At 36.3% G+C, this 12,531-nt stretch overlaps 1 protein-coding gene across 2 annotated transcripts in view; it reads left to right on the forward strand.

Annotated features, from left to right (window-relative positions):
• The window catches only part of CADM2 (cell adhesion molecule 2), a 616,782-nt gene that overhangs the window by 435,924 nt on the left and 168,327 nt on the right, over window positions 1-12,531 (forward strand). For both annotated transcript variants that reach the window (XM_053456894.1, XM_053456895.1), the window contains exon 2: window positions 648-674. In XM_053456894.1, the coding sequence (XP_053312869.1) occupies window positions 648-674 (27 nt within the window). The remainder of the gene's footprint in view (window positions 1-647; window positions 675-12,531) is intronic.

Raw genomic sequence — 12,531 nt, forward strand, 5'->3', positions numbered from 1 at the left:
GTTATTAATGTCATTAAATTAGGTACTCTTGCCCTGCTAGCTCTCCTAAAATGATTAGCCGCTCTAAAATACACACAATGGATTTTCATTTTTACTTAAATTTAAAGTATGTGACTTTACTGTTGTGTAATAACGGCAAATCGTCAGATTCTTGGCTATAATGAATCCTACAGGAATCTTTTTGTTAATTTATAATTAATTACAAACTGAGATTTTACCATAAATTCCTAAACTGAAAAAAATCTTCCGCTTTAATGAGCAATCTTTGATTATATTTGGATGTTGATTTTTTGTCTGCAATTTCTACAATTTTAAATTTAAAGTATTTAAAGTGCTCTGAATTAATAATTTGTATGAATTAATAATTCTGTTAATTTTTTACATAACACTCTAATACGCTTATTTGTGCAACAAAATGAAATACACAGGCAACGTTATATAACAAAGCAAGACGCTATTACATAATCGTTTTATAACTGTTCTATTTCTATACCCCAATAGGTTTGAGTAGGTAAAGCATGAGATAAAAGCAAACTAATAACACCTTACGTAAGTGGGGAGACAGACTGTGTACTCTTTCCAGCTTCTGTCCCTGTCTAATATGTCTTTATTCTCTTCTTCTTATGCATTCTTTTGCTTGGTCCCAGTGACTGCAGTGAAGAACAAAAGCAAAGGTGAGCTTGTCTGTTACGCAAAATGAAATATTTTTTTTTATTTTTTTTAGTTAAAACTCGTACGTTGTATGAATTAACATTGTGTGCATGGGGAAATATACAGTATATATAAGTAAATACACACACACACAATGTAAGGCTATATGGGTTTTTATATATGGATTTACTTACGGTATTTATTGCTATTATTATTAATATTTAACTTATATAGCTCCAACAATGTATGCAGCACTTCTTACAATAGACACGTTCAAAGAATGTGACAAAACTAGAGCGGACAGGCTAAGACAAAGCGATACATTAGGTATAGAGTGCCCTGCTTGCTTACTGTCCTTGTCAGCCCCTTTCAAGCCGTTCATGGGATTTCTGGCCAGGAATGTTACGCTGTATATACTAAACAAACTCCAAGTGTCCCAAACCTTACTCTCACCAAAGGACCACTCCACTCATATACGTAATTCAAATGCGTATTGAGTCAATTTTGGATGGGCAATGCATATTACTGCATGTAAACCAGTGTACGTATCCGTGGAGTTAGATAGCCAAAACCATGCTTAAGTATGCTTTTTTACACACGCCTTGTCGTATGTCAACTGTGTCGGAAATGGGATATATTTGGGAAAAAAGGGGATTCCAGGTCACAAACTGGACTAGCAGCAGCCAATTAGTATTCCAAATATAGCATTATATTTTGTATGCCAATAGGCATAAGTTTAATTATTGTAATTAGAAAACAAGACTCCTCCCATGGCTGCCTTTACTGAAAGCTGGAAGCTTTCACATGTACACTTCCTGCACATGCTCCCAATCAATTCAATGGGTGTATAGCAGCAGCGAATCACACGCTTGGTAGCTGAATACCAATATTTCGCTAGACTGTGAATGTGATTGGATGCTGCTACGCCCAATGATTTCGTGGAAGTGCTACTGAGCATGTGCGGGAAATTTGCTTCCTGCTTTCACTTCCTGGCTTTAGTAGAGACAGCTGGAAGAGGAGTTAAATGAGATACAAATGTCATTTTAACTCAAATAAAGAATGCATGCACCAATCTCAAAACAATAAAAAGAAACTGTTCCGTTTTGGCAAATGATTGTCTGGTACAATCTAAAATGCCCACTTTTAGTCTATATATAGTGCCAGATCGCAATAGTTTCCTATGTATGAAACAGCATGACATCTGACGTAAATCAAGATTACAGTTATTACTATAAGGCTATGATACCTATATTGTTGTGTTAGTTTTCCTTTTATAACCTGGATGGTAATATAAGCCCCTGTACACACAACTTTGTCTGTATTGGAATTGTGCGGGGGAGGGGGGAAGTTAAGTAAAAACATTAACATTTACAACCATAATATGTGTTTCATAATATTCTGGCTATAAATGATTCTACAAAAGTTACGTTATTGTTATATTTTTATATTGTTAATCTGTAAGCGATGACGATATGGTTATGTCGTACTAGGAAATGTTCCACCAATTATGATATTGCATGTATTTCTGTCCATGGTCAAAAATAACTATGTTATTGTCAAGGTCATGTTGTGAACAAGAACAGATTTTCCAGTGCAAATTGCATGCGGATATTGCATTCTAACAGTTGATTCTGTTTTCTATGACACATTTTAAATGTCACCAAAAAATGAGCCGATTTACAATAAATCCTAGAAATGTACGCTTTGGTAGGAAAAAAAAATTGCCATGATTTGAAAAATTATTTCATATCTAAAAAAATATCATTAATTCCCCAGAAACAAACTCTCTATTTCTTAGCTTTTTTTAAGTTCACTGAGGGCTCTATCATATTCAGCTTTTATTATATGTTATGTCAAGTTTAATGTCTCAGAAAGGGACTTCTTACCTCTTCAAAAATCCTCTCAGAACATCCCATTCGCTACATGGTTGTAACATCTGTAATCTGAAGGTGCTCATTTCTTTGAGCCACAAGGTTTAAGATGTAAGCCACCTGGGCTGGGTGTAAGTAAATATATGACAAATAAAAGGGAGGGTAAAGGGAGCGCTCTAAGGCTCTATTCCAAGAGCCATGTGGCAACTTATGTTGCGTATAGACTGTTGCCATTGTAGAGATTTGAGTAATAGCTCCTAAAACAAATTGATATCTAAACAAGGTAGAAACAGTTTTCCTGTGGGCTTCTTAATCCATGAGACCCTAGGCCACCATACCTTAGGTATGTTTCCTTTTTTTCAAAAGCCTTTTGGCCAGCCCAAGGGACTGCAGGGTCTCCGAGTAGAGAGAAGGAGTTAAGCGCTCCTTGTTTTTAATTGTTTCAATTAGCAGAGATGCTACTATCTTATTTATTAGCTTGCTGTAGAGATCTAAGTTGTAAGGGATTTTTTGAGATCTTCTCTCCTTTTTCATAAAGGACAAATTACTAATATTACTACCCATATAATTTCTTCATGGGCAGCCTGAATAGAAGGTAGAGGGACCCCAGATGGAGCATTATTAACTGTACCAGAGTGTCTATGTTCTGAAACATTTTGGTAGACAAATCATTAAGCTTCAGAAGCAAGGTTTTTCATTCTTGGTGTACTTCTTGATGCTGTAGGAGTTAGGCTGTAGCTGAGGATCATCCACCATGTAATGCAGATTGATGCCCAGTTCACATGGCTGGACCTTTGTAAAGTCAGACGTTAGCCCCCTTGGGTGATTTTCTTCCCACCATTCCAATGTCAGACCCTGACCTTGGTGATCTGGCAGATAGTTGGGAATAAGAACAGAAGTTATATACAGAATGTTGCTAAATTGCCAGCTAATATGGTGATTGAAGAAAATGAGGGCTTCTCAACGAGGCCTCCTCCTCTCAAAACAGAGGCTGAAATTGAGTTTATAGAGCTTGTGGCACAGAGACACGGCCTAATGTCATGGACGAGATAAATCCATGTTTCAGTGGTCATGACCCTAACGTGTTACTGTTTCTAAAGGGCTTTGAATTTGGATTTTGTAAGACAACAATTAAGTAAAATAAAAAGCTGAATTCAGCGGCACAGAGGTTATTTGTGACAATGGTCATCGCATTGTCAGTTGTCATTAATCCACAAGTTAACATTACCAGGTAGACAAGCTCCGGAGACAAGCAATCAAACAGAAACGCTGATGATTTTGTCATATACTTCCTGTATTTGATGCTGTGTAAGAGGCACTTGTCCTTTGATAAAACCTTTTGATTTATATATCACGGGAACTACCATGAACTCAAAAAATGCCCCCTACTATGCAGATCTTTTATGCATGATATGTAGGTAAGGCACACTTCATAATCATGTTGTGATGTAGCAGAAAATAATTTTCATATATTTGATGTAAATATTATAGAGTCCTGATTCATCCAAAGCAATAAATGATTAATGTCCAAACTCTTCAAAAAGTTATCAGAAGTTTTCAAGTATATTCCATAATTTCACATATAGCAAGGGTAGTATGCTATAAAATAAGATATAATCTGTTGTGTATACTATAAATATATATATATATATATATATATATGCAGTCTTTAATAAGGAATCATCAGAAACAAAGTACATTTAAATGAAATTCCCTTGGTATGCCTTGTTATACCTGTTGATAGTAGATTTGGAAAACATAAATATGAATAACGTGAAATGGAACATTAAATATACCGGTAATAATCATAATGTAAATTTTAATAATTTTAGGTACTGCATACTTTTTTTTCACAGTGGTTTTATCTTGATATCTTGAGATGATGACATCTCGTTCAATTTTCAGTATCTTCTAGAGCAAATCTCTTTGCAGTGACCACATCTGCTCTGTGAAACTGCTGTGTTCAAAATGTTCTGCCTTTGTACGCCTGAAGGTGGATCCCACGGTTTTGTATATAGATGGCCTGTCAGCACACTTCACCAAGGGGTCTTACAACTGAAGGTTTATTCTTATTTGAATCTATAAGCACCATTGCATAGGTTTACCTAGTATATATAACTGGATTAATTGATAGCTACAAATCTGCTTACACACCCTATATGGTAGCCTTGCCTTCAAAGTATTGTATTGACTTGTATAGAAGTGGATTTTAAAGATATCACCTAGACGTGTCAAGCAACTACCTCTTCCAGAGTGGCTTCACTAGCCTTATACAGCAAAAGTGGGCACGTCCAAACACTGCACCCCTGTCTCCAGAACGAAGAAAATCACATGGAGAACCAGTGAAGAAGGGCTTCACCGCGAGACTCCCAGCTACGGTCATAGAGAAATAATATAATTAAACACCAAACAAAAGTCTATGAAATGACTCTATTTTATTATTACGACTGGGTATTATTATTACTAGTATGATTATTACTAATTATTATTACTAATTAATAATAATAACAATAATAATGTTAATAATTATAAGAAAGCTTGATGATTTCCTAAATTACTTGGAAAAGAAAAATAGTCTCTCTAACTTACCTAACCAGTTCCATTTTAAGAAAAAATGCAATCTGCGTACCTTCTATTAAAACCCTCCCCCTGTGATAGGTGGTGTTGGCTAAATCAGGTGTCTCATCTTGCCATCTGCCAACTCATGCTACTCCAGTCCAACCCCACCGAAGAAACCATCACACTCCATATATAAACGATAGGAGTAAATATCTCTCCTACATGCATTGACCACATCCACCTAAGAAGTCACTTCGAGTCCCAGTCCCCAGTGATTCTGTTCTAAGGTTTTCTATGTTGATGACCACCACCATTGTAACTTCCCTTTCTCCCGCTTTACATGATTATTCCCCCTTATCTCTCTCCATATTGTTAAGTTGCTGATTGCTTTTGATCAGGCAGTTTTTGTACTGATGGATGGTGTTTCCATTTCTATTTTGCAACAACTAATAACAACAATCTAAACAAACAGCTAAAACACATTGGGCTTTATTTATAGAGATCAATTTAAGGCAAATAACTAAAAACAAAGAAGTGACCAGAGACACCAATGAAATGTAGCATTTTGGCCAAGGAGAGCTTGAATATTAGTTAAATAGTATGTGCACTACTACATCTCAAATATTTTTCTTAAATATAACTAGTACAAGGTGTGATAAAGGTTTTACTTATACTGTGTGTTCTATCTTATATTTTTTCCTTTGTTTTATATGACCAAAACATAAAGTGTGCTAAAATGGGATCTACTTTAGTTGGGCTTCTCTGAGCAGAACTTCATATGTTAGCCTATGGGGACAAAAAGCTAAATTCTACAAAAAAAAAATCCTCCAGGGTTTACTTAGAAAATAGACTCCTTGGAGGCAAAATGACATTTGACAATTGCACATCACACAATGCACAGTGTCACAAGTGTCAACTCCAGTAAATGACTTGACAACAGCTCTTCCTAAGCTCTGCCATCAATTAATGTGTCGGTATTGGTTTTACTGGAAGAAGAAAAAAAAAAAAAAGAACTATAATAATCTTTAGGTATTGGTTTATTTTGCTGAATGCTTCCTTTTTATTTCCTTGTATCAGGTAGACTAAAAGGGCTCGAGGCCAGACATGTACACTTGATTTGATTGCTTATAAAACGCTTATCACTTCAGTTGGAGAATAAAATCCTGAAATCATTTTTTTTTTTCCATAAAGTTGGTGAGGATTCATTTATTCATCACAGCGAGACTTTCCCTACAACCATCAAACTCATTTTCAATCCCTCCATCTAGAAAATATTTTTCAATGAACTTCCTTTGTAGAACAGACAATCCGTAGCTCAAGGAGTTCATTGCATTGTCTTGCTTTCCGTTATCTAATCTGTATTGCACAAAAGAAATCAATCCGCTACTGATGACCATTTTTCTGTTGTTTTTGTCCTAAATTTGTACCTTACTAAACCTCACTGCTGAACCGATTAGAGCTGCGCTGAGGTTTATTCTTTTGAAAGGTCTCGCGGTGGATACAAACACTTGCTGATCTGTCTATGTGCTTATCAATATACATTTTCCACTATAAAAATTTGGTTAAAAATTACAATAATGCTCATTGCATAACAACGAAGCAAAATGACTTGGCAAATCAGGAATCAAAGACTAACATTTTCTTTTACTTCAGCATTGGGCACTCAGGGCGATGGAACAAGTTAGCACTGAAAAAGAAATACCTTGACTTTATTAGGGTACTTTGATCTGAAGGTTTATAAGCTTCAATGCACAGAGGTACATGGGTTGCCATCAGATAATATAAGTCAAATATCCCTACAGTATTATTTTATCAAAGGCTAATTGGATTCCTGCAAGCCTCAAGAAACATTTAGAGATGACAAAGGTTTCAATATTCTTCTGACAGACAATAAAATTATATCATGGTACCCAAGGTACCGAGAACACCTAAGGCCAGATATCCATTTTTTTTTCCTTTTCCGGATTTTCTATTACAAGCCCCTTGCATCTGCCTTTACCTGCTATATCATTGACTTAATAATATAGGAAGAAGCCTAAGGTCTAGATATATATATATCAACTGGTGATAAAAATAAATCACAAATATCTATAAAAGTGATGTGGAAAAAAAGTATTTGTTTTCTGTCTTACATCTTAAAAAATGCACACAAAAAAAATCCTCGATTCCTTGAGTAAGCTCTGAGATGAAAAGTAGACTATTTTTTAAAGAGCGACATGTTAAAATATGTTTAATCTCTAAATGTTAAGCACAATTTTTATGCCGAGAATCACATGGGTCTATTCACTAAAGCTCGAGCGACTTTGCATGAGTAACTTCCCCCCAAATATCCCTCTTGCATATTTTTTCATTGCAGAATTGCATTTAGACAGGACTGACAGTGAAGTCATTGTTGATGCAAGTTGAAAAATAACAGCATCTCTATAATTTATCAACGTCCCACGTTGCTTGAGATTTTTTTCTTTTTTGTTCTCTCAGTATAGAGGAAAGTAGGAGAGGAGGCATTATTCGGCACCATGCTTCCCAAAGGATTATGTTTTATTTTAGCCCCCATGCCATTGGGCACATGATAGGCCAGGAGAAGAGGTACAAGTGGGCTTAATTCATTACTACAGTAATTGGTTTTCTTATTTTTATCCCCCAATCTCACGGATGGGATGAGAGGGATGGGAGAGAGGCATAGATGACCTGCATTCCTTCCCAGAATGAAAATTATAAGCGCCCCACACAGTTTTTTTTTTATTATTATTATTTTACGTTTTGAGCATTTCTTTAAACTGTTAAGAAAGATTCTGGGCATACAACTTTTTTCTCATAGCACTCTCAGCCAGCATCCTCTCAAAGCCATCTGAAGAACCTCGACAGCTTATCCGACCTCGAACAACTCATCCTCATCCAAGCCGTCCCCTCCTACCGCTTCACTTCCCCCTCAACCGACTAGATTGTAAGCTTGCAAGTGCAGACCCCTCTTCTCCTTTTGTACCAGTTGTTATTGTTTGCGAGTTTGAATTTATCCTACTGACTTATAAAGCGCTACGGAATCTGCTGGCGCTATATTAATACATTTAATGTAATACAAAACGTATTTTAATAAATATACAATTTGCTTTGCCAGAGAGAACCCCATAACCATGACAATACTTACAAGCAATTTTTTGAGGTTAAATATTATATTGTAATAATAAGCTCCTTCCATGTTCTTGTTCGGTCCTACAGCACAGCTTTTTATAAATAAAGCGCATTTGTTTTTCTTTTTTTTCAACATTTAGCCTGAAGATAGCTAGAACCCTGTCCTTTTAAAACAGCTCGAAACAACAATAACAACGAGACATCCATTATTCAGTCAATTATTATTGTTATAGTGCATCATTTACAAAGTCACCCTATCGCTGTTGGGTGAAATAATTTCCTATTGCAAGCCCGATTCAAAGAAATATGCAATATAATTCTGAATGACTGACAGTATTAGTGAATAATGGGTCGTGTCTGATGGCACAGCTTCTTATGATGACAAATTTATTTAACATCAATAAAATGATATAATTTGCCTAAAATATTGGTTTCTGGTGTTTATGAATAAGTAGTTAGCGTGGATAGAGTCGTATTTGTGCCCACTGTTCGCTGTAATATTATGTGATCTCTATTCGTTTAAGATGCTTCTAGGCCAAGGCTGTGAAGAAGTACTTACTTGTAACAATAAATCCTATTGGCCTCCCATAGCTTTGGCAACATAATTTCTTGGTTGCCACAGGAAACACTGCAAGGCTATTTCATTTAGTAATATCAATCTCTTTCTTCCTGTGCAATATTGAACACTTTCTACATTAATCTATTCCAAACTGTGTAGCTGCTAGGACATAAATAAGCTGATTTTTTTTCTTCTACTCCATTTGAATTCAATAAGATATTTTTCTTAACAATGTCTGCTCTTTATCACTATCGTAATTGGCGCGCTCTTCTGTTTACACAGCATACGCGCCTCAAATATGCATCGATAGTGCAAATGTTAATAGATTTTATAACTTGTTTTATGTTTCTTGTCAAGTTGTTCCATTCCATATATTCATGTTCAGGCTGAGATACACATTACCGGAATAAAATGCCTGTTACTCCAACCACCTGCATTATCACATCCTAAAGGAACTACAGTTTATATGTACTGTATATAATATACTTTCATAAAGGCATATGTTGTCCATTATGTTCATCCTCATTTACCTTAAAACAATTTAGTGGAGGGTTTGCCCATTTTTTATTTGCTTTAACGCCTCAAACCTGATGAGGTCATCAGCCTTGGGTACCTTTAGGGTAGCCATATGCCCGTCTCCGTGTTGTATTACCCTCTACCACTTCAGCTGAAAGGCTGTCCCATTTATGACTTATTTTCTTTTTTTTAATTTATTTTATCTTTCTTATATCACTTTTAAACAACTGGCCATATAGTCTTTTGGCTACAAGCTCGTATCTTGGCATTTCTCCTGCTTGGACATGTGTTTTCCTTGTTCACTTTGTTTAACCCCCTTATGTATTTAAATGTCTCTATCATTAAGATAATACCTTTTTTTATTGGGCCGACATAGTAAAAGATACACAGTTACATAACACGTTTGAGACTGTGATTGCCCTTGACCTGTAGATGTCTTCAGCCCTGCTTTAGAAATATAGATTTTGTTAAGTGCCATAGCTTGAATTACAATGTATTTTATACTCCTAATTATATGTATTAGCATCTCTTCTACTTAATATTCTATTTAAATAAAACCATATTTTTTGGACATATTCCGCAAACATAAACCGTCCCCTTATTATATTATCAATACACTTTAGTTTTTTAAGGGTTCAGACATTCACACGACTTTTTCTCTCTTTCAGTCTCTCGATCCTTTCACTCTGTGCTTTCTTAAAACAGTGCTTTTTCCTCACACACCATAGATTAAAATAATGTATTCCTCTGGATAATTATGCTAGTCATCAACAAGTTTAGCAGTTCATCAGTTCCTGGCGTGAGAAAGGTGTCAAATTTAGAAACTCATTGATGTAATGAGGCTGTAAAAATAGACAGCAACATATTTAAAAGTCAGTTGACAAAAATTGGTATCCAAACCGAAGAAGAATCAAGAAGGCTGGTAACAGTGGTATATTTATATAGCCTCAATCGGGACGATACCCTTAGCCATCCTCCCCAGGACCTACTTTGAATAGGTACCTGCTCTACATCCTCTGTGATGAGCTCAGGGACAAACCTTCCCATTGCTCCACTTTGTAGACTTCTAGCGAAAGAAATACTTCAGATGAGTTACACGGGAGATCTCTGATCATACCAACTTTCTCATTGAGTCTCTGAAAATGCAGCATCAACACACCCTTGGCCTGGCCCTAGACAGCCTAGGCTAGAGTATGCCGCTCACTAGGAAATAGCATTTCAACTTTTCTTACTGTCAAGAAGAAGTAACAGCTTTCCTTTTCAATAATCCGCCGAATGCTATGTTAATTAACCAATCATCGGCACCTGAAACAATGATTGCCCCCAAGCATATACTCATTTCGGGACCCTCACTATCACGGTTCCTACCCACCAGTTTACATACTCACGTAGCCCTGCTTATAGTTATAGTTATATAGCCAATGTATTGATTTTAGTTATGCAATGTCGGGGACAGAGGCAGTATCCCTCATTTCTAGTGGAGATGACCGGAGACATGTACGTCAGTAAAAATGGTCCCAAGTCCATCTGGGACATGATCAGAACCGAACCTTCCACAACATCTGTAGTTACACCACTGGATCTCTAAATTCCTTATAGTTTTAGGAACATGAGAAATCATGCCAGTTTTGTAGATTTAAAATAACATACAATCACAGTTTTCGTAACATAGGTTTTAGACTTTTAGTAGTGCTGTTGTAATTTTTTTTTTTTTTTTTTACAAAGATCAAAACCCACTTTCTTTGGTTAATCTTTTATTGTGTGAAAATGTAATCATAGATGCTTAGGCCCTTGGTGGTTAGTAACCTAATGAAAACATGTATAACTCATGTATTAGTGCAAACATTAACAGTGATGTAATCATGTTGGGTGCTGCCCTATGTCTTTACCCCCCTGTTGCGGCCTTCCGCATTGGTGATATGATGTCATTCTTCAGCAGTTTGTCTAAAGGGCTAACGCCAACAGTCCTCTATAGTGTAAATGGGCTGGTTAGGGAAATCAGAGATCTGCCTTGTAAACGGCCTACTGAGTTGTCGTACCCCTCCCCCACCTGTGTTAATCCACTTCAACATAATATTTGGTAAATCAACCTTGTTGTTGCGTGTAACTTTGCTAAAATCTCAACCAGCCTGCAGCTGAGTACAGTTCCATTTAATACTACCCGACACTAATGCATTTTCCTTAATTTTCAAGCAAATTAGTTTCTTTTCACAAACAATCCAAATAATATAAATAACATTACTCCTCACCGTGCCTCACCATCCAATTTATTAATGTGTCACCGTAAAGGTAACCCTTGTGAATTATATTGGGTTTGTAAGTTGCATTTTTAAGTACATTTTTTGTTCAACAAGCAAATAACTTTTCATACATTGTGACCTAATTTTTCCCATGGTAATATTATAATATATGAATTCTAGATTTTAGCGAAGGTAATTTAAGCATCATTCATAAAGCTTTAATGGCATTCTGCCAACCGCCTGAACACATTACATTAGTAAAGAGAGAGAGGAAGAGAGAGAAGAAAAGAAACCAAAAGAACATGGTTAACAGAATGCAGAAATTAAGAGACAGGCATTTCATCTTCTAAGGAGAAAAATACAACACACGTGGTAATGGCTTGGCTATAACGATTTTAGGTAATAAGAATTATTAGTTCTCCCATGAGTGCCAAGCTTGATGACAGTAAACTGTCACTAATAATGTGTTGATGCACCCATTTTTCTTGCTTTGTTCCACTGACTGAGCAAGACGTTGCAAGGTCACAGCAAGGGTAACTGCTATTGAAATCAATCTACACAATGTGTGCAGTACCCCCTTCCTTCTGTTGCAATTGTTGCTGTTGCATATAGTGGGAAACAAGTGATAAGAATTAGACATTGTAGACGTTTCAAAAAGGTGATTGTCTTGTTACCTGTAATTCCCTCCCATGCCCAGTCATGATTACCCCTTCCACTAGCCATCCAGCCCCTGGCTTTGCAACCAACTTTAAAGAACAAAATGAGACAATTACACGCCTGGCCTCTTACTCCCACCCTCCCTTTTTTCACATACCTTCTATTCTCCTCTCACTCATCCAGGAACTAAAGATGTTTATTTCATCTTGCTCAACTACCTGTCTTCTTGACCCCATCCCCTCTTATCTAATCTGGTCTCTTTTTGTACCTACTCTAATATCTTCAATCTTTCCCTCTCTGCTGGAGTCTCTCCATCCTTTTTCATGCCTGTCACCATAAGCCCAGGCTG

This window comes from Spea bombifrons, chromosome 2 (genome assembly GCF_027358695.1).
Source record: "Spea bombifrons isolate aSpeBom1 chromosome 2, aSpeBom1.2.pri, whole genome shotgun sequence".
In the NCBI taxonomy this organism is placed as follows: Eukaryota; Metazoa; Chordata; class Amphibia; order Anura; family Pelobatidae; genus Spea; species Spea bombifrons.